The sequence below is a fragment of the Medicago truncatula genome, chromosome 4 (assembly GCF_003473485.1).
Source record: "Medicago truncatula cultivar Jemalong A17 chromosome 4, MtrunA17r5.0-ANR, whole genome shotgun sequence".
Taxonomy (NCBI): domain Eukaryota; kingdom Viridiplantae; phylum Streptophyta; class Magnoliopsida; order Fabales; family Fabaceae; genus Medicago; species Medicago truncatula.
In genome coordinates, this window is record NC_053045.1 from 34,844,286 (window position 1) to 34,865,386 (window position 21,101).

General features: G+C 34.6%; 2 protein-coding genes, 1 long non-coding RNA gene and 1 other non-coding gene across 6 annotated transcripts; all 4 read left to right on the top strand.

Moving 5' to 3' along the window:
• Window positions 1-744: 744 nt before the first annotated feature.
• Window positions 745-5,580, top strand: LOC11437645 (probable nucleolar protein 5-1). The gene is made up of 9 exons (XM_024782182.2): window positions 745-901; window positions 1,591-1,691; window positions 2,099-2,140; window positions 2,310-2,489; window positions 2,575-2,739; window positions 3,775-3,975; window positions 4,211-4,708; window positions 4,780-4,914; window positions 4,992-5,580. Exons 2-9 carry the CDS (start codon window positions 1,614-1,616, stop codon window positions 5,352-5,354), a joined length of 1,662 nt encoding a protein of 553 aa, XP_024637950.1. The 5' UTR covers window positions 745-901; window positions 1,591-1,613; the 3' UTR covers window positions 5,355-5,580.
• Window positions 1,111-1,202, top strand: LOC112421493 (small nucleolar RNA Z159/U59). Its single transcript, XR_003011819.1, has one exon. It is a non-coding gene; the product is annotated as a small nucleolar RNA Z159/U59 (small nucleolar RNA).
• A 3,656-nt stretch (window positions 5,581-9,236) lies between the features above and the next one.
• Window positions 9,237-12,210, top strand: LOC112421181 (uncharacterized). Of its 3 annotated transcripts, XR_005645683.1 has the most exons (5): window positions 9,238-9,923; window positions 10,506-10,660; window positions 10,813-10,868; window positions 11,188-11,222; window positions 11,459-12,210. It is a non-coding gene; the product is annotated as an uncharacterized lncRNA (long non-coding RNA). The 3 variants fall into 3 exon arrangements; XR_005645682.1 differs by having other exon boundaries at window positions 9,237-9,923; window positions 10,506-10,868; window positions 11,444-12,210; XR_005645681.1 differs by having other exon boundaries at window positions 10,506-10,868.
• A 1,783-nt stretch (window positions 12,211-13,993) lies between these two features.
• LOC11438702 (leucine-rich repeat receptor-like kinase protein SUNN) lies at window positions 13,994-16,445 on the top strand. Its single transcript, XM_003606939.4, has one exon. The coding sequence runs from the start codon at window positions 14,119-14,121 to the stop codon at window positions 16,132-16,134; it is 2,016 nt and encodes a 671-aa protein (XP_003606987.2). The 5' UTR covers window positions 13,994-14,118; the 3' UTR covers window positions 16,135-16,445.
• The last annotated feature ends 4,656 nt before the right edge of the window (window positions 16,446-21,101 follow it).

The following is a 21,101-nucleotide window of genomic DNA, read 5'->3' on the forward strand; positions in this document are numbered from 1 at the left end:
TTTTTTTTTATATATATTTTATTTGGATTTAGCTCAAAAGATGCTGAATGGGTAAATATTTGATGCATCTTTAACATCCTTATAATGTTTGATGGAAATTGAATTTGAATCTACGAGGAAAAATTCATAAAACTTGTGTTTTGTCAAAGGCTAAAGGTTGGTAATGGAATTCCGGTGAAAAAATCTTTGAATAAACTTTGTTTGGGTTTTTATCCCAAAATTCAGGTTCCATTTGAATATACTTAGTTTGGTTGTTCTGGAACTATGTGTGGCTAGTTCCTTCTTGTATTTGATTAGTTCAATTTTTTGGGTTGACTTGCAAGGCTCTTTAAGATGCAAAAATTACAAAGATTTCATATCTTGGTCATACCATTAATCTCTAAAACAAAAATGAGAAATGTTAACTTGTGCCCTTAAAGCACAAGTTAAAAAACTAAAGATAGAAGTCTTTTCTTAAAACATGTATATTCAATGTTTTAAAAGTTTAATAATTATAATTTTGAATGCAAATTTATTTAATATTTCTTCTTTTAACTCCTTAATTTGTGCCGAGGCACAAGTTAACATGACCCAAATAACCTCTTTCAAACAAATATTAAATTTCTTGGTCATAACATTCACCAAGGAACTATTATCCCCTTCAATAGAGATATGAGGGGCTTAAAAAGAAAATTTCGGAATTAATTGGGCTTACAAGACAGTGATGGCCCATTAAAAACAGTTCATATTTTCTCTATTTATATTTATAGAACCCTAAACCAGCGCCTCCTTCTTTGAGTTGTAGACTGTATCTTCACCAAACCCTAAATTAGGGTTTAAGCTTCAACACCAAAATCCCCAAATTCGAATTTGTACCTGATTCAACCACGTTTTCACGCCGCAACACTCTTCTGATCTTAAGGTGAACGCTTCTCGCTTTCTTAAAGCTTCAAACTTTGACCTTTTTGCTATCTCTTGTGCTGATTTCGAGTTATATCAATGTTTTCGTTCCAATTTTGTTTTTTAGGTTTCTATTTTCCCAAATCAAACATTTTTCGTTACTGATTTGATAGAAGGTTATTGTGAGTGTTTTATAGTTAAGGGGTTTTGTAACTGTAACTGTTAATATTAGTCTCCGATGATAGAACAAAATGATATAACTTTCGTTCTTCTGAGTTGTTTCTATGCGGAAGAAAATTATTGGAGACCTGAACTGAGGAGACTCTTTCAAATTTTTATTTTACGGGAAATGAAAAAACACTCTGTGCTTCAGATTGTGCTGTGCTGTTTTTTTTATCGTTTCTGTTTTATGGGTGTTGGTAAAGTTCATGACTTTTGGTGTTCCTGTTTTAGAGCTGTTTGTGTTTTTGTATTAGATTTGTTTGTCTTTTTTATACGAGGTGTGTTATTTGAACAATCATTAGTGTGACAACTTTTGGGACAACCTTAAGTTTAGAAACCAAAACAATAGAGAGAGAAAGTAGAAACAAAATGTGTATCAGAAAGAAAATTGTCACAAAATGTTGTACAAATATCATTTTGTTTTTTAATAATATGATGTTTATTTTTTGTGACTAATGTTCATATGATGTTTTATTGCGTTTTTTTCAGGTTTATTTATTTAAGGTGATAAAATGCTTCTACTGTTCGAAACACCGGCCGGGTTTGCTATTTTCAAAGTGCTTAATGAAGGAAAGCTTTCTAAAGTTGAGGTGATTATCTTCAAAACTTGTTTTTTTTTTTTTTTTTTTTTTTTTTTTTTTTTTTCTGTTTTAAAAAATGCATATAATTTTTTGTTTTCATGTCTAGGGAATATTTTTGAAGCATTTTTTTTAAATTGTATTTGTTAAAATGCTTGTATCTAGTATCATCTGTATGATCTCTAAAATGTACATTTTTCATTTAAAATTTATTTTATATGTATTCGTTACCACTGTCTTTAATACCACTAAGGAAGTGAAGAATCTACTCGTTTTTCATTGTCATAACAAACCATTTTTTCTTTTCATTTCAAGATGGTTTTTCAAATTCAAAATGTATAGGAGTTCATAATTCTGGTGAAGCGTTATGTACTGTCTTCGGCCTAACCAATTTATATTTTACCAACTTCTTTATACAGGATTTACAGAACGAGTTTACCACTGCTGATGCTGCTAGAAAGGTACTACTCTGCATATTTCCCGAACCCTTATCCTCTCAATTTCATGTTTGCTTCTCTCAGCAATATGATAATGGCGAAAATATACTCAACACTCAATTTATTTACATGCTTCTATATTTTTGTGTGTTTCTTGAGCATTTAAAGCTAACACTAAGTGATGCAAAATTAGGTGGTCAAATTGAAAGCATTTAACAAATTTGCGAATACTTCCGAAGCTCTAGAGGCAGCTACTTTGCTAATTGATAGCAAAGCTAGCAAGGGTCTGCGCAAGTTTCTACGTGTTCATTGTGAAAATGAAACGTTAGGTGTTGCTGACTCAAAGCTTGGGAATATCATTAAGGAGAAATTGGTATGCTACCTAAGTTACTCTTAAACATAATTATGATAGTTTACATATAGATCAAATAGCTAATTTTTTATCCGTTGAATTTCAGAAAATCGAATGTGTTCACAACAATGCTGTTATGGAGTTGATGAGAGGTGTCAGATATCAATTGAATGAACTCATAGCAGGTCTAGCTGTTCAAGACATGGCCCCTATGAGCTTGGGTTTGTCTCATAGCTTATCCAGATACAGGCTGAAGTTTAGCGCCGACAAGGTATTTTGTTGTTGTTGACTTTGAACATATAAGTAGTAGTTGTTTCTCACCGTTGTTGTACTATGTTTTCAACCTGATCAATATATTGAAGTCACTTTAATTTTTCTCACGTTAATGTCCATATTCTCCTTTGCTAGTCATCAAAGAAGTTAGGCACAAATATGGTTATTGTTTGATTTAAAATAAAGATGTCATACTGTTATTCCTTTATTCTTAAGATTGCATGATGATGTTTTTTGTTTTTTTCTTACAAACATATTGTAGGTTAACTAAAAATCAACTGTTCGGTTATTGTTACAGAACAAAACATATTGTAAGTTAACTAAAAATCAACTGTTTGGTAATTATGAGAGAACAAACAGGAGCCTGTGGAGCTCTGGTATTGATTTGTTCCGTTCAAATTGTGTTATATTTTTCACCGAACAGTTGGTTGTGGCGGTGCAGGAGTATAAGTTTAGGAGACCATCAAAATCATAAGGTTTTGATGCCTTATCAAAGTGAAATAATTCAGCGAGGGAGAGAAGAATAGAGGGAGAAAGACTGAAATCCAATAATCAGATTTTATCATTTTTTAACCTGGATATATATTTATAGAGAGTTATCTCTAGATACTGTCTAATATGACCAGCTGTGATACAAAGAAGACTATGTCACCGCAGTGTTAGGTCCAACTCTTTAATTATGTGTCTCATAAAGACAGTTTTATTCGCGACCTTTGCTAATGTTCTAATGGTGGTAAGGTGTTTTAACCAGCTGCTTTCTAATGTGCCCGAGTAAATGGTAACCGAAATAGTAGCTTAAGACTTACAATTCAATGTTCTTGAGGTGTGAGCTGAATCTTTTAACCTTTCTAGGCAAATATGCAAATGGAATTGTATAATTATTAATTCTCCTTAAATTTACAATTTTGTTGTGATTTTGTTTGTACAGTGGTAATTTTTGACTGATGCAACAGTTAACTTTTCTTCTTCTTCAGCTAGCTGTTAAATACTTTTTGAATAACTATTTCCTGACTTTATGATGCTTTTTTATTAGGTGGATACTATGATCGTTCAGGCTATTGGTTTGCTTGATGATCTTGATAAAGAGCTGAACACGTATGCCATGAGGGTTCGTGAATGGTATGGTTGGCATTTTCCAGAACTTACCAAAATCATAGTTGACAACATCCAATATGCAAGGTCTGTCAAGTTGATGGGTAATCGCATTAATGCTGCTAAGCTTGATTTCTCTGAGGTAGAGTTACGATTTTCAGTGACCTGCTGCCAATTAATTTACTCAATGCATACTAGATACCAATAACAAATAGATATAGATACAATGTTGATTTTCTCTTTGTTTAACTAACTAATTGAAAATTGTTGTTTCTTTAATGTATGTTGTTTCTTGAGACAAATGATATTTAGTTTCATGTTTATACACTGATGTTTTTTATTTGAATATTTATCTTTTATCCTGAAATGAATTTCAGATTTTGTCAGAGGAGGTTGAGGCAGAGGTGAAGGAAGCTTCAGTGATATCAATGGGAACTGAAATTGGTGAGCTTGATTTGTCAAATATTAGAGAGCTCTGTGATCAGGTTTTGTCTCTATCAGAATACAGAGCTCAACTCTATGATTATCTCAAGAGTAGGATGAACACCATTGCACCCAATTTGACTGCTATGGTTGGGGAGCTTGTTGGTGCTCGACTCATTGCCCATGGAGGAAGCCTAATAAATCTTGCAAAGCAGCCTGGTAGTACTGTGCAGATTCTTGGTGCTGAGAAAGCTCTTTTTAGAGCACTGAAGACTAAGCATGCAACTCCAAAGTATGGTCTCATCTACCATGCATCCTTGATTGGTCAGGCCGCTCCAAAGTTCAAGGGGAAAATTTCTCGGTCACTTGCTGCAAAGACTGCTTTGGCTATCAGGTGTGATGCATTGGGTGACGGGCAAGATAACACCATGGGATTGGAAAACAGAGCCAAGGTACTTGTTATACTGTTAGTTATATGTCATGATTTCTATATCAGATTTTATTTACACAAGATTTTGTGCAGCTGGAAGCACGTTTGAGGAATCTCGAAGGCAAAGAACTAGGCCGCTTTGCCGGTTCTGCTAAAGGGAAGCCCAAGATCGAAGCATATGATAAGGATAGAAAGAAAGGAGCCGGAGGACTGATAACTCCAGCTAAGGTATATTATTAGCTTCAATTGGTGTTATTTAATTTTCTATTGGTTTTGTTATGTGCTGATTGATCTTTTCTTTGTAGACATATAATACTGCAGCCGATTCAGTTATTGAACCAATGTCTAATTCTGCAATGGATGAAGATACACCAGAGCCTCCTGTTACTGACAAAAAGAAAGAAAAGAAGGAAAAGAAAGAAAAGAAGAAAAAGGAGAAAAAGGAAGAGGAGGTTGAAGATGTTGAGGAACCAGAAGAGGAAGTTGTTAAGAAAGAAAAGAAGAAGAAAAAGAAAGATTCTACTGAAAAGGCAGAGGTGCAGAATGGAGACCATACTTCGAATGGAGGAGAAAAGAAGAAAAAGAGGAAGAAGCAGGCAGAGGAGGAAGACTCTGCTGAGATGCCGCCGAGCAAAAAGAAAGATAAAAAGAAGAAAAGAGCCGAGTAGAGCGGAATATATGTATCAGCTAATCAATATGGTGACTGGTAACCATTTTTGTATACTTCTGGAGCTCAGTAGTAGTTGTTTTGATGTTTTATTCGCTTTTCATGTTGATGCAATTTGTAGGTCTATGAATCCTTATTTATTTAATGGGATAAGTTTTGTTTTTTCTGACTTCAGTGGATAATATGTGGTTTAATTATATATAATTATTTATGTTTGTGAATGGAAATAGGTTTTGCTATATGCTTTGTTCTATTTAGTCCCCATCTCAGCCCCACTTTAGCAATAAATGTTCGAATAATTTTGAGTTTTTTTCCCGTGTGCCACATGTATTACTACACAAATGTGGGCACCATAAACATTGGTTTTCCTTTTCCCTCGAAAGGGGGAGATTCATTCAAGGAAATGACACGGTTCAAAGTGGTATATTTGTGTGAGCACCACTTGTTTCTCGAGTGAGAGAGACTAATCACTCAAGGCATTGAAACTTCACTACAACTATTTCTCTATACTCAGATATCTGAGCTCAAATCTTTTGCCACATCATAAGAAACTCAATCATCTGAGATCCAAAATTTACTCCAACAACTAAGACTTCCTTTATTTATTTTTGGGTTAATAGTGCTTTTCATCCCTGTAATATATGTCATTTTCGGTTTTAGCCCTTATAAAATTTTCGGTCTGATTTGCACTCTTGTAAAATTTTTATTTTCCGAAAAACACTCTTAATAGGCTATTTTCAGAATTTTTTTTCAAGAAATTTTGGTTTTTGAATGTCCTATTAAGGGTGTTTTTTGGATTTTTTTTTTTTTTTATGAGGGTGCAAATCAAACCGGAAATTTTATAGGAGCGAAAATCGAAAATGACATATATTACAGGAGTGAAAAACACTATTAACCCTTTATTTTTTTATATCCGGACCGATTAATCAAAGGGGTTCAATTCCATCGTCCGCTTGTTGGGACCCCATGGAGCAAAGTTTTTTATGAACTAACACACCAAAATTGGCACACTATTAAGCACAAATTGGCACACTATTAGACGAACTCAATTGAGCTTCTATGACTGCATGATTAAAAGTGACAGATAACTCATTACGACTTTATTTTCTGTTTGCTAGAGGATGCATATTGCCAATTTGCTATTCACATGATGAGTATAAGGACCTGAATTAGAGAGACTTGTGGATAAGAGTCTTGGTACCAAGTTCTTCACCAAATGTGGCTTATAGTATAACTAGAAACTAAGTGGTTATTGGCTAAAGTAGGATATTTTTATCTGAACTGAATCAATCTAATTACAAAACAAAATGATTATGTTATGCTATTTGTGGTTTATAGAGGTCAACTGCCGGAACAAACGTGATCCACACTTTAGAGGTGTTCCATCATGTCAACATAATGCACAAAAGAGGTCATAAGCATAGTAAAAACGAGTAATTTATGAGAGATTATCTGTTCAAATTTCATAGATAAAAAAATAACGATAAAGTAAGAGCTCAAAACATGGATACCGTGCAGATTACAGAAATATTATTTCTGTAATTGTTGTGTCCTTATCCTCAACGAGCTGCGTTACAGTTATTGTCCTTGCTTTTCGGAGAATTACACAATGATTTACGCTTCATCAACATCCAAGGACAGTAGATACTGTTACTGCTCTACACTGTATTGCGAGAGAGTATAGTGAGAGAATATGTTAAAGAGAATTGAAAATGGGTGGGGACAACATCCATTTTTGAATATGTGAACCAAAATGTTGAAAAGTATATAAAAGGAAAAATAATGTGTGGGGGAAATCACTCAATAGCTTATTATGAGCAGATCCGCCATTGTATCTAAGTACAGGAGCTTGCCATAGAGAATATAAACTGTCTGCCATTGTAAAAGAGCAAGAAAAATTTAGAGAAATGATATTTGAACATCCATTTTATGACAATTTTCTCTCTCATACTCACATTACTTTTTACTTTATCTCTCTATTACTTTGTTTTTTGTGCAAATACCAACTTTTTCTTTGTAAATTATGATTGTCCCAAAAATTATCAACCAAATGGTTATTCAAATAACACTCCTTAAAAATTTAAGGGCCAATAATGGAAGATAATTTTGGTCGCTTCACGTACACTAAACTAGTTGTCACTACTCACTATCATTAGAGGGGTTGACATACCACCCATCCATTATTAGTGGATGTGGATCCAAATTCCAAAAAACTATGAAATAAATGTTGAAAGAATAACACGAATCCATTTTGGAAGCATTGCTATGTGAGAATCTTACTGTTTCATGACAAAATTATTGATTGGGAAGTAAATGAAATACCTTCTCTTAGCAATATTCACACTTGTTAAATAAATTTTGTATGTTCATGTTCTCGTAAATAATTTTTTCTATATGCTCTTCTAGATAAAACATGACACATTATGGATGGTAGCAGAGTGATGTTATGGGGTCATGATAACTGTGTAAGCAGTGGTGACGGGTCGTGTGTACAATTACATGCTTGATCTCTATTGTGAGTTCTTCCTAATAGTGAGGAGAATGGTGGCATCTAGCTTCCGATGATGGTGCTAGGAGTGTCAAAATCTGATGTAATATTTAAAAATTTCAGTAAAAAACTTTAACATTTAAAATTTTGAAAACCAAAACAAATTTGTTAATACACAAATAAACATGAGACAAAATACTTTTGGACACCATAGAAAACAAATGAGGTTTCAGGGAAGTCATGTAGTCGGCCTATTTGCAAATATATTCTCTAAAAAATGAAACGTTCTTAGAGAAACTTCATACTATGAAGGTTTTCTTACAGCTTGCTTCTACTTTCATAGAAGCCTTATTTATAAGCTTAAGGACCCTAATACTATTTGCTCATATTACTATTCACAATAGTTCTTTTCTTATGGTTTGTTTTCTACTCTCGTAGAAGCCTTTATTTATAAGCCTAAGGATCCTACTACTATAATACTATTCAATATAGTTCTATTCACACTAATAATATTCATTTCTTACATGATTTATGACAAGGAATTACATTTCCATTGCTATTTTACTCTTTTATATGTTTTTTTCCTTCCTTCAAGACATATGTCATTCTCTTCACATTTCTGAATTTCGCCACCAACAATCATGGGCCGTCACAACTTCACCAACAATTGCAAGTTACCTTAGCTCCACCGTCAACCATCGAAAGGTTTGTCGAAGCTCTTCCAAACCACCATGAGTTGTTAGAGCTCTGTCGGCGACCTCCTTAGAATCGTTAGACTCCTCCGTCACAACCACCGTCAACCATCACAAATAGTGGGGTGTCAAATGGGTGTATCCCATATATGGATATATATCCCCATATATGGATATACAATATAGAGGAATATATAACCATCATTACTCTTTTGTTTGACTCAAAGACAAAAGGATAATGTTTCATGGACACCTTTTTTTTAATTTTTTTTTTATACACACACATTGTACCACCCCATGTGACAGTGTGTGAGAGACACAAAATGTGAGTTTTGTGCGTGTGGGGACCACAAAGACACATGTTACAATTGAATGTGGGTGTAGAAGTGGTACACGCCACCTAAGGTGGTTTATGTATCATTTTTTTTTATATAAAATAAATTAGCCAAGTTTGAATCGTTTTTTTTAAGTAAAATTCAAATTTGAAGTGTTAAACTTGATAGTTAGCACTTTTAGGTACACTGTACGACTTTAATTTTAAGAGCACGATCATTCATCTGTCATTAGAAAAGAGAACACATCTAACTTATTCCTAATCCTAGTTAACACTCCAAACCCTAATCCTACTTTTTTAGGCGCCAAACAATCCTAGCCCTTGGATCTACACCTTTGGGCACCACTTATTTATCAGCCATAGATCTAATCTTGCTGTTGGCTAGCACAAATCACAATACACACTTCAATTTCAAAATCCCACATTTCCATTATGAGCTCGCGTATTCCCAATGATGCAATTCACTATCTTCTAACATTAGAAAAAGAAAACATTGTAACACAGATCGTAAAATGCTCCTTTCCTTCAAACTCTTTCCATCATTCATCCTTCTTTCTTCTTCTTGGAAAAGAAAAATCTTAATCCTTCTTTGTTGTCATTTTTTTCCCCTTCTCAATTTCCCAATCCACGTTTCCTTCCCATCTACTTTCTCTGATACCCAAATGCGAATGTGAAGCCGAATGTGAATTCGGAGAAGCTTTCTGATCTTTTGAACATTGCGGAGGTGGAGACAGATGTGGAGGCGGAGAAGAAGGAAGAAGCATCGGAGGAATTGAAGCGGAGAAGAAGCTTTCACTCTCTTCCATGTCTTCTCTACTTTCACAGTTGTATTTCTCCTCTTATCCCTCGCCTTCGTCGACTCGACCTCCACCGTCAGTAGTGAATTTTCTCTTGCGACCACCTCTCTAGGTCTCTTCATCCCGTTGCCTCTTTTGATTCCCGTTCATTCAACACCAACACCATGCGCCAGTGCGAGGAACACTCAGATGAGTCCAATGTTTCCGATTGTCGTTGATGGCTCTTTCCCTCACACTCGCCGCGACGATTTCCTCTCAGGTAGTTGTTATCGCTCTTTTACTCAATTTCTCTATTTTATTTAATTCATACACCAACGCCATGTTGTTGTTATGGGTTTTGGCTGTTTTAGTGTATAGGCGATTGTGTTTTGGCCTAGCAGCAGTGCCCTGTTTTTGCTGTTCAAAAAGTATTTAGTTAGGTCTTTAATTTTTATTCTAAAAATTGGTTTCTTAAATTACAAATGAAAGTAATTTGTTGTTCTGATTGATTTTAGTTTTCATCCTTTTCAATTTCCAAATGTTATAGTGAATTTATATATAGGATTAGATCAATAATATATAAATTTTAGTAAGTTTGGGTTTATTTTGTGTGTGAAGATTCACTTTGTTTTTTTGGTACATTACAATATGAATTGAAAGGTTAAAAGTTCAGTAATTGATTTTTGTTTTCAGCGTTTTCAGTTTTCAATTTCGAAATCGACACTATTATGATGAGATAATAATTTTCTGTATCATTATATTAATAATGTAATATGAATTTTTAGCAATTTTTGGGTGAACATATTCAAATTTGATTCCATAAAGTATTAATGTATTATCAATTTTTGTTAATCTTTTTTAGATAAATTTAATTGCACCCATCATTATAGCATTATTGTGATGAAACGAAGTAGAAAAAATGAACCAAAAGGAGAGGATTTCAGTTAGATTCACGACGACAGAGGATTTCATAGACGAAGGATGAATGGTGTTGTCGCTGCTATCCTTTCAAGGAATGTTAGAGGCTTATCACTCTCTTTTGAAGAGCATGTTCCCAAAGTGATTGGGAAAAACAAACTCACTTTTTTTTATCTCATTCTCTTCTTACTTTTAATTTCATTTTATTCTGTAATAATGATAACGAGATTGTTTCTATCTACACTTTATAGGTTCTACAAATATGGTTCAAAGAAGAAAAACCATGAGCCTTGGATTATGATTTGAGGTTGTAATTTGAGAAAATGGTTTAAGACTCTATTTGTTGTGTAATTTCCATCAATGCTCTCACTACTCAAAGACAAAACTCCAATTCTCATAATCACGAAACCAAAAGGCATCATTCCTTCTCAAATTAATTTTTTCTTCTCACTCAGAATAATCATGCATCTTCTCATTCAATCTTATTCATTATTCTCATGTGAATCAGTTCATCTTCATCTTTGCGTAATCTGTAAATCCATATTACTTTTTGCTTTCTTTTCAATTGAAATTTTCAGTTTCTGAGTAGCTATTGATTCCAATTATTTCATTTCTTTATCTTGCAGAAAAATTGCCAAATCCAGGAGGAAAATCATGTTACGTAAGTCATTCTTTTATAATATTGCACATGTAGTTGTGTATCTATGCATAAAAGAGTGGTACAAGTTGCATAAAATGTTGTATTTTACTTTCTTTTCTTTTCTTTTTCCTCCTTTTATTGGGCTGGTCTTTCTTCCCAAATATCGTACATATAGTTGTGTTTCTAGGCTTGAAATTCATTATATTTCTTTTGAATGACTATATTCAAATTGCTTATTTCAGTTTTTCTTTATGAAGGGATGTAATCAAATTTGAAGGCTATGAAAGAAGGAATCGAGGAACACAAACGCATGATGTTGCATGTTAAGAAAATAAAGTCAAGTGCTTAAATTGGTATAGTTTCTGTCCTTTTTTTTTTTTCCTTCCTGCAATTGGTATAGTTTTTGTTCCTACTCCATTTCACCATGATGTTACTAATTTCCAATTTTACTATGAGAAGAAACCACATATGAAGTTATCTTTTGATTTTTGGTAAGTTAATTTATGAACAAATATATAAATATTTTGGTGCATACGATGCATATACTCACGATCTAATTTATTTTTGAAGATGTTGGCATATGATTTTGTCAATCAATCTTGGACAAGAAAGCTACTGCAGTAGTCTTGGTCGATGATTATGGCAACATGTGTGGGATTGCATACTTATTTATGCATCAAGACCATATAACCAGTGGAAGTGGATGGTTGAGGCACGATTCTATAGAAAGTTCTCCTGTCAAGATCGGTGATCCTGTTGTTGGGAAAAATGAGACTTTGTTTTACTGTGAGGCGTTACTAGAATTAAAGAAGTATATTTTTGAGTCGACTATGTTGTGAATTTTGGTTTAGCTATTTCTATTTCGAGTATTGGGACTATCTTTTTGTTACTAGACTTTAGGAAAAGTATAGTTTTGAGTCGACTATGTTGTCAATTTTGGTTTAGAAGTTTCTATTTCGAATATCAGACTATCTATTTTATTAAAGCATTCTGCCAATTTTTGTCGTGATCAATATGTTTGAACTCAATGAAGAATTTTAATTTCTTTTTATTTTATTCATTATTCAAGTGTCTTTCAATATGTCTGTAATGATTTTCATTCATCCTATTGAAATCATAGAGTTATATTAACATTCATATATTTGATAACCTATCAATTTGTTTGAGAACAACTATTATGCATGTTAACACTGTTTGAAAAAGAAAACTAATATGTATGCTAAGAAACAAACATAATGCTAAGAAACATAGTAAATCTGTCATATATGTTTGATCAAATTCAATCGTAAACATTTTATTCTGATGTATTATTTGAATCAAGTTATCAAGTTTTTCCAATTGATAAATAAGTGATTGGATGGTCAATATTTTTTATTATCAAATTGGATGGTTAATATAACTCTATCAAATATGTAATCAAAGGTCTATCTGCGCATGTCAGTCCTATATGGTGATTTCCTAAAGTTTAGTTTCAAAGCATACAATAACATCTTTCTATCATATGCTTGATCATGGAAGATGCAGTTACATCATAAGAAAAGAATTTGAGATTTTAGTTTTATCTATTATTTAAAAAGTTTATCTATATTTCAATCAAAGATTTAATCCTATGTATAATATGCATATTCTATATACAAAGCCATAATACATGATCTATAGGAAACGCTCAGTAATCACGGTTGCATTGACATATACGAGGTATACTAACAACATTCTCTTAATTTATTGTTGTCTTTAAAGTTACAACATTTTAATATTGAGTTGCGACTGTGCGATATAATTTTGCTTTTGTCTATTGTTTTTGCATTGTATATAACCCGTGCGGCAGCACGGGTGAAAAGTCTAGTTCATGATAGTGATGCAATAAGTGTTACCCTAAATTCAGGTAGTGAATTTTGTATAGTTGAACGAAATTTGAACATGCATTTTACATAGATGCCAACAGTCAAATAAGTAGAGATGATTGTTATTCTAGTCTAACACCTTTTTGTAATTCCTAGAGTCCACACTCCAGAACCACAAATGGACCATTCATGTCTTTGTCAAATGTAGAGAATATTGTGCACAAAAAACAATCAGTGATTTCTAGCAAACATTTCAAAAACCTTTTTCATTTTACACAACTCATGTGAATTACATCTAATCACTCTAGTATAAGCCAAAAAGATTATTTATATTAAACTTGGAAATGTTAGGGACAGAACCATATACGCATAAAAACAATTAAAAATTTAACTAATGCATAATACACTTTAACCAAACATAGAATACGATTCTGCAATATCTAGTGGATGATGGTGGAAATAACTTGAAACATAGAATCAATGCCTTCACCTTTTCACGAGCAACAACTTTCTCAAATTCCAATTTCTCAAACACCTTTTCTTCTCCCCATTTTCTTTTTTAATTTGGCAAACTACATAAATCAACTTTGGTTTCATTCCAAAGTGCGTCTTTAACAAAGAATTGCATCTTTGTCACAAAAGTAGCTATAATTGTACTTATTGGTGTGGGAAATAGGATATTACACATAGAGTTGTGTTATTTGAACATCCATATATGTGATAACTTTTGTAACAACTAAAATTTTACAAAGGAAATGAGGTAGTGACACAAAAACCAAAACAATAGAGAGAAGTAAAAAGATAACGTGAGTAAGAGAGAAAAAGTTGTCACAAAAGTTATAAAAAATAATTGTTCAAATATCATTTCTCGTAAACATAATATTCCGCTCCACTCCACCATATGTGAACAAATAAGATAATATCAATTAAATTAACTATAATTGTACTTATTATAAATATAGAATGCAATCACTGCATGTAGTGTGAGTGTGGTACCAAAAAGAGAAATTAAATACACCCAATGCAAACATTGCAAACCAATTCATAGGTACAAAACTTAGCAAAAGAGAAAGATGAAAAGCATCACATGTTATTTGCTACTATTGTGCATGTTATTTACAACGTGTTATTCATTAAATAATGATCTTGATGCGTTGCTAAAGCTAAAAAAATCAATGAAAGGAGAGAAAGCCAAAGATGATGCACTCAAAGACTGGAAATTTTCAACTTCTGCTTCAGGTCACTGTTCATTTTCCGGTGTCAAATGCGACGGAGAACAACGAGTGATTGCTCTAAACGTGACGCAAGTTCCACTCTTCGGACACCTTTCCAAGGAGATCGGAGAGTTGAACATGCTCGAGAGCCTTACAATCACTATGGACAATCTCACCGGCGAGCTTCCAACTGAGCTATCCAAACTTACTTCTCTTAGAATCCTCAACATCTCTCACAACCTCTTCTCCGGTAACTTCCCCGGCAACATCACTTTCGGAATGAAGAAACTTGAGGCTCTAGATGCTTATGACAATAATTTCGAAGGTCCTCTTCCAGAGGAAATCGTTAGCCTGATGAAACTCAAGTACTTAAGTTTTGCTGGAAACTTTTTCTCCGGTACAATACCGGAGAGTTACTCGGAGTTTCAGAAGTTGGAGATTTTAAGGCTCAACTATAACAGTTTAACGGGGAAGATTCCGAAGAGTTTGTCTAAGTTAAAGAAGCTGAAGGAACTCTGTTTAGGTTACGATAATGCTTACGCCGGTGGAATTCCACCGGAGTTCGGTTCAATCAAATCTCTCCGATATCTGGACATTTCTAACTCTAACCTCACCGGAGAAATTCCACCGAGTCTTGGAAATTTAGAAAACCTCGACTACTTGTTTTTGCAAATGAACTACCTCACCGGAAAAATTCCACCCGAACTCTCTTCAATGCGAAGTCTCATGATGTTGGATCTCTCCATCAACGAACTCTCAGGGGAGATTCCAGAAACCTTCTCAAAGCTGAAACATCTCACTCTTATCAATTTCTTCCAGAACAAGCTTTGCGGTTCAATTCCAGCGTTCGTCGGTGATCTTCCTAACCTCGAAACGCTTCAGGTTTGGGACAACAATTTCTCTTCTGTATTGCCGCAGAATCTCGGTTCAAACGGAAAGTTCATATACTTTGACGTTACGAAGAATCACCTCACCGGATTGATCCCACCGGAGTTATGCAAATCGAAGAAGTTGAAAACGTTTATCGTTTCTGACAACTTTCTCAGCGGTCCAATACCTAACGGAATCGGTGCGTGTAAGTCACTTGAAAAAATCAGAGTCGCTAATAACTACTTGGACGGCCTGGTCCCACCGGGAATTTTTCAGTTGCCTTCTGTAACGATGATGGAGCTTAGAAATAACCGTTTTAACGGCCAACTACCATCGGAGATTTCCGGCAATTCTCTCGGGATTCTCGCTCTTTCTAACAATTTATTTACCGGGAGGATTTCGGCGTCCATGAAGAATCTCCGATCACTGCAGACTCTGTTACTCGACGCCAATCAGTTTGTCGGAGAAATTCCGACAGAGGTCTTTGCTTTACCGGTGTTGACTAGAATTAACATAAGTGGCAACAATCTCACTGGTGGAATTCCAAAGACGGTTACTCAATGTAGTACATTGACAGCCGTTGACTTCAGCCTAAACATGCTTACCGGTGAGGTTCCTAAAGGGATGAAGAATCTGAAGGTGCTAAACATTTTGAATGTTTCGCATAATAGCATATCGGGGCAAATCCCCAATGATATTAGATTCATGATGAGTCTAACGACGCTGGATTTATCTTACAACAATTTCACCGGAATTGTCCCCACCGGTGGTCAGTTTTTGGTCTTCAACGACCGTTCATTTGCGGGAAACCCTAGCTTATGTTTCCCACACCAATCAACATGTTCTTCATTGCTCTATCCTTCGAGAAAAAGCCATGCAAAGGAGAAAGTCATCGTCATAGCAATTGTCTTTGCCACAGTGGTTTTGATGGTAATTGTAACATTGTACATGATAAGGAAGAGGAAGCGTCACATGGCAAAAGCATGGAAGCTAACAGCGTATTAGATAAATGAGTTCACTTCTTTAAAATAAATTAACAAAAGAAACTATGCAAGTGATTTGTACTTGTTGTATATATCTAGTAGATTGGCAGAAGTGAAACAACAAATCAAGTGTGTAGTATTAAATAGGTTTGAATTTCACAATGTCGTGTGATTTGAAATATTTTTACTGATTGTGTTTCATGAAATTTTGTACAATAGGGTAGGATTATTATTTTGAAAAAGGGTTTTGAGTAGTACTACTATTGTTATTGTAACTTCAGCCGTGAATGAATATGTGAAAATATATGATTTAGATTTCTATTAAATGGGAAATGTAAAGTGGGTTTAGACAAATTTTGGATATAATGCGAGAGAGAATGATGTTTAAAATGGAGGAAAAAAAAAGTAAGCAAATCAAGAGACTCAGAGAGAGAAATGTAGACGAACGAAATTTACAGATATTAGTCGATCCAAATTTATATTTTTGGATCAGGATTCTCTAACCTTCATTTGTCTGCCATTTGATCTCTTTCTTGATTTGCTTTCTCTCACGTCATTTTCCTTCCATTTTAAACACCATCATTTATCCTATTTTATCTAAATTTTGTCTAAGCTCAAAAGGTAGAGGATCCAAATTCATATTTTCAAAAATTCCCGCTAAGCATTCCCCAAATACAAATATAAAATAAAATTTCTCATTCTCATCATCACTTAATATAAGCAGTAGTGGTTCTTTCTCAATGCTCCCATGGCCCACTCTTCTGCTCTTCAATCACTGCCAAACTCCTTCCCATCATATTCCCCAATTTCAATACTCAATTTATTTACATGCATCTATATTTTTTGTGTTTCTTGAGCCTTTAAAGCTAATCCTAAGTGATGCAAAATTAGGTGGTCAAATTGAAAGCATTTCCAAGCCACCTTGGAGGGGGAACTTTCTTTCTTGGAGAAATATCCGAGACTTTTCTCGCTTTCTAATCAAAAAGAGGCGAAGGTTGGAGATGTGGGAATTTTTAATACATCGGTTAGTAATTGGACCTTTGATTGGAGGCGCCCCCTTTTTGTTTGGGAGAATGAGTTGCTAACGGAATTATTACAAGACTTGGATGGCTTTAGAGGGTCTCTAGAGGAGGATGCTTGATGGTGGAGATTGGAAGGGAATGGTGGATTTACGGTGAAATCTATGTACAAGAAGTTGGAGGTGTTGATGCTGGAGGAGAGCATGGCTTCCATAGAGGAAAGGAGGATGTTTTCTCATATTTGGAAAAGTCCGGCTCCGTCTAAAGTGGTAGAATTCTCTTGGAAATTGCTTCATGATTGGATACCGACGAAAGTCAATTTATGGCACAAGCAAGTTCTTCCACCAGATACTTCGGTGAGCTGTGTTTTGTGTGAGGGGAATGCAGAGTCCGTGAATCATTTGTTCATTCATTGTAAGTTTGCTATGGAGGTGTGGAAAGGCGTGTGGAGGTGGTTTGATGTTTTTCTTGGAGCTTCCGCCGAATTTGTTCCTGTTGTGGGAGGGCTTGAATGAGCTTGTGGGTAATAATAGGATCCGGAAAGGTTTTCGTTTGATTTGGCATGCCGTGGTGTGGAGTATATGGAGGGCGAGAAATGAGCGAATTTTTAACAATTCAAATTGTGGGGTGGAGGAGATTCTGGAGGCTATGAAAGTGCTGTCGTGGAGATGGACTTTAAGTCGTTTGAAGATATGAGCGAATTTTTAACAATTCAAATTGTGGGGTGGAGGAGATTCTGGAGGCTATGAAAGTGCTGTCGTGGAGATGGACTTTAAGTCGTTTGAAGATATCGGCTTGTTTGTTTTATGAGTGGAGTTGGAATCCGAAAGGGTGTCTTATGCGACAAGGGAGCGGTTTTACCTGTGCTGCATCGACAAATTTTGAGGCTGCGGTATGCGAGTTTTTATGTTATCAAGTGCTAATCGGTTTAGTGGCCTTTAGCTGTTCGTGCTATGGCTTAATTGTTTCCTGTTTCTTTGTGCTGTTTTCTGCTTTTTGTGGGACTGAGGTGTTTGTGGGGTTTCTGCTATATCAGTGCCTTTGTATTCCTGTTTTTCGCCGTGAGTTTTTTTGCTGTGCTTCTTGCACACACTCGTCGTGAATAAATTTAGCCGTTTCTAAAAAAAATAAAAAAATTGAAAGCATTTAACAAATTTGTGAATACTTCCCGAAGCTCTAGAGGCAGCTACTTTGCTAATTGATCGAAAAGCTAGCAAGGGTCTGCGCAAGTTTCTACGTGTTCATTATGAAAATGAAACGTTAGGTGTAGCCAAGTCAAAGCTTGGGAATATCATTAAGGAGAAATAGGTATGCTACCTAAGTTACTCTTAACAAAATTTATGATTGTTTACATAAGTAGTAGTTGTTTCTCACCTTTATTGTTGTACTAAGTTTTCAACCTGATCAATATATTGAAGTCACTTCAATTTTTCTCATGTTAATGTCCATATTCTCCTTTGCCATATGCTTTGTTCTATTTAGTCCCCATCTCTGATCCACTTTCTCGCAAAAAATGACCGGATAATATTTGAGTTTTAATCCCTTGTGCCACATGTATTACTTCACAAGTGTGGGCACCATAAACATTGGGTTTCCTTTTCCTCTTGAAAGGGGTAGATTCATTCAATGAAATGACACGGTTCAAAGTGGTATTTTTGTGTAAGCACCACTTGTTTCTCGAGTGAGAGAGACTAATCACTCAAGGCATTGAAACTTCCCTACAACTATTCCTCTACAGTCACATATCTGAGATTGAATCTATAACCACTAAAGAAACTCAATTTACTGAGATCGAAAATTTACTTCAACAAAATTGTGGGGACTCCGTTTAAAGATGGAGCAAAGTTCTTTATGAACTAACCCACAAAAATTGGCACACTATTAGACGAACTCAATTGAGCTTCTATGACTGCATGATTAAAAGTGACAGATAACTCATTACGACTTTATTTTCTGTTCGCTAGAGGATGCAACCAACGGTATTGCCAATTTGCTATTCACATGATGAGTATAAGGACCTGAATTAGAGAGACTTGTGGATAAGAGTCTTGGTACCAAGTTCTTCACCAAATGTGGCTTATAGTATAACTAGAAACTAAGTGGTTATTGGCTAAAGTAGGATATTTTTATCTGAACTGAATCAATCTAATTACAAAACAAAATGATTATGTTATGCTATTTGTGGTTTATAGAGGTCAACTGCCGGAACAAACGTGATCCACACTTTAGAGGTGTTCCATCATGTCAACATAATGCACAAAAGAGGTCATAAGCATAGTAAAAACGAGTAATTTATGAGAGATTATCTGTTCAAATTTCATAGATAAAAAAATAACGATAAAGTAAGTGCTCAAAACATGGATACTTATTACAGAAATATTATTTCTGTAATTGCTATGTCTTTATACTTCTCCCCGACACAAGGAATAATTCCTCAATTGAACACACACCTTGCTCGATTATTAACAAGATCCTTTTAAAGAAGTGTCAAAACCCCAGTTTTGCCTTTCGCTCTAACGAGCTGCGTTATAGTTACTGTCCTTGCTCTTCCGAGAATTACACAATGATTTACGCTTCATCGACATCCAAGGACAGTAGTTACTCTTACTGTTACTGCTCTACACTGCATTACAAGAGAGAAAACATTGAGAGAATATGTGAAAGAGAAATGTAAAATGGGTGGGGACAACATCCATTTTTGTATATGGGAACCAAAATGTTGAAAAAGTATATAAAAGGAAAAATAATGTGTGGGGGAAATCACTCAATATTATGAGCAGATCCGCCATTGTAGCTAAGTACAGGAGCTTGCCATAGAGAATATAAACTGTCTGCCATTGTAAAAGAGCAAGAAAAATTTAGAAAAATGATATTTGAACATCATTTTATGACAACTTTCTCTCTCATACTCACATTCCTTTTTATTTTATCTCTCTATTGCTTTGGTTTTCGTGTAAATACCAACTTTTTCTTTGTAAATTATGGTTGTCCCAAAAGTTGTCAACCAAATGGTTATTCAAATAACACTTCTCAAAAATTTAAGGGCCAATAATGGAAGATAATTTTGGTCGCTTCACGTACACTAAACTAGTTGTCACTACTCACTATCATTAGAGGGGTTGACATACCACCCATCCATTATTAGTGGATGTGGATCCCAATTCCAAAAAACTATGAAAGAAATGTTGAAGAATAACACGAATCCATTTTGGAAGCATTGCTATGTGGCAAATCTTGACCTACTGTTTCATGACAAAATTATTGATTGGGAAAATGAAATACTTTCCCTTAGCAATATTCACACTTGTTAGTAAAAATAAATAAATAAAAGCTACATATATTATCTTTTTGTATGTTCATGTTCTTGTAAATTATTTTTTCTTTATGCTCTTCTAGATGAAACATGACACGTTTATACGGTATATTTTTAAAATAATAGTAATATTTTTCTTCCCTTATTATTAATTTTTGGCTTAATAAGATAAGATACTTGATCCCTTTCACACACAAAATGATATCTGTTTCCTTATATGACGAGTTAAGTGTAGTCTCTATCACGAGTTCGTAGGTCTTCCAAAATGGTGTTATGTAGGAATGGAAATCCGGGACAGACAATGCTGATTATGGATGGTAGCAGAGTGATGTTATGGGGGCATGATAACTGATAAGCAGTGGTGCATCTAGCTTCCGATGGTGGTGCTATGAGTGTCACAAACTGATGTAACATTTAAAATTTTGAGAACTCAAACAAATTTTTTAATACACAAATAAACACTAGACAAAGTACTTTTGGACACCACAGAAAACTAGGATGAGGTTTCAGTGAAGTCGTGTAGTCGGCCTATTTTCGCACATATTCTCTAGAGAATGAAACGTTCTTAGAGAAACTTCATACTAAAAAGGTTTTCTTACAACTTGCTTTGTACTCTCGTAGAAGCCTTATTTATAGGTCTAAGGACCCTACTACTAT

Bases quoted from the DNA above. Each gene is read 5' to 3' on its own strand.
- LOC11437645 (XM_024782182.2), top strand. From the start codon at position 1,614: ATGCTTCTACTGTTCGAAACACCGGCCGGGTTTGCTATTTTCAAAGTG. The intron at 2,141-2,309 runs GTACTACTCTGC...ATGCAAAATTAG, and splicing joins CTGCTGATGCTGCTAGAAAG to GTGGTCAAATTGAAAGCATT. The intron at 2,490-2,574 runs GTATGCTACCTA...GTTGAATTTCAG, and splicing joins ATATCATTAAGGAGAAATTG to AAAATCGAATGTGTTCACAA.
- LOC11438702 (XM_003606939.4), top strand. From the start codon at position 14,119: ATGAAAAGCATCACATGTTATTTGCTACTATTGTGCATGTTATTTACA.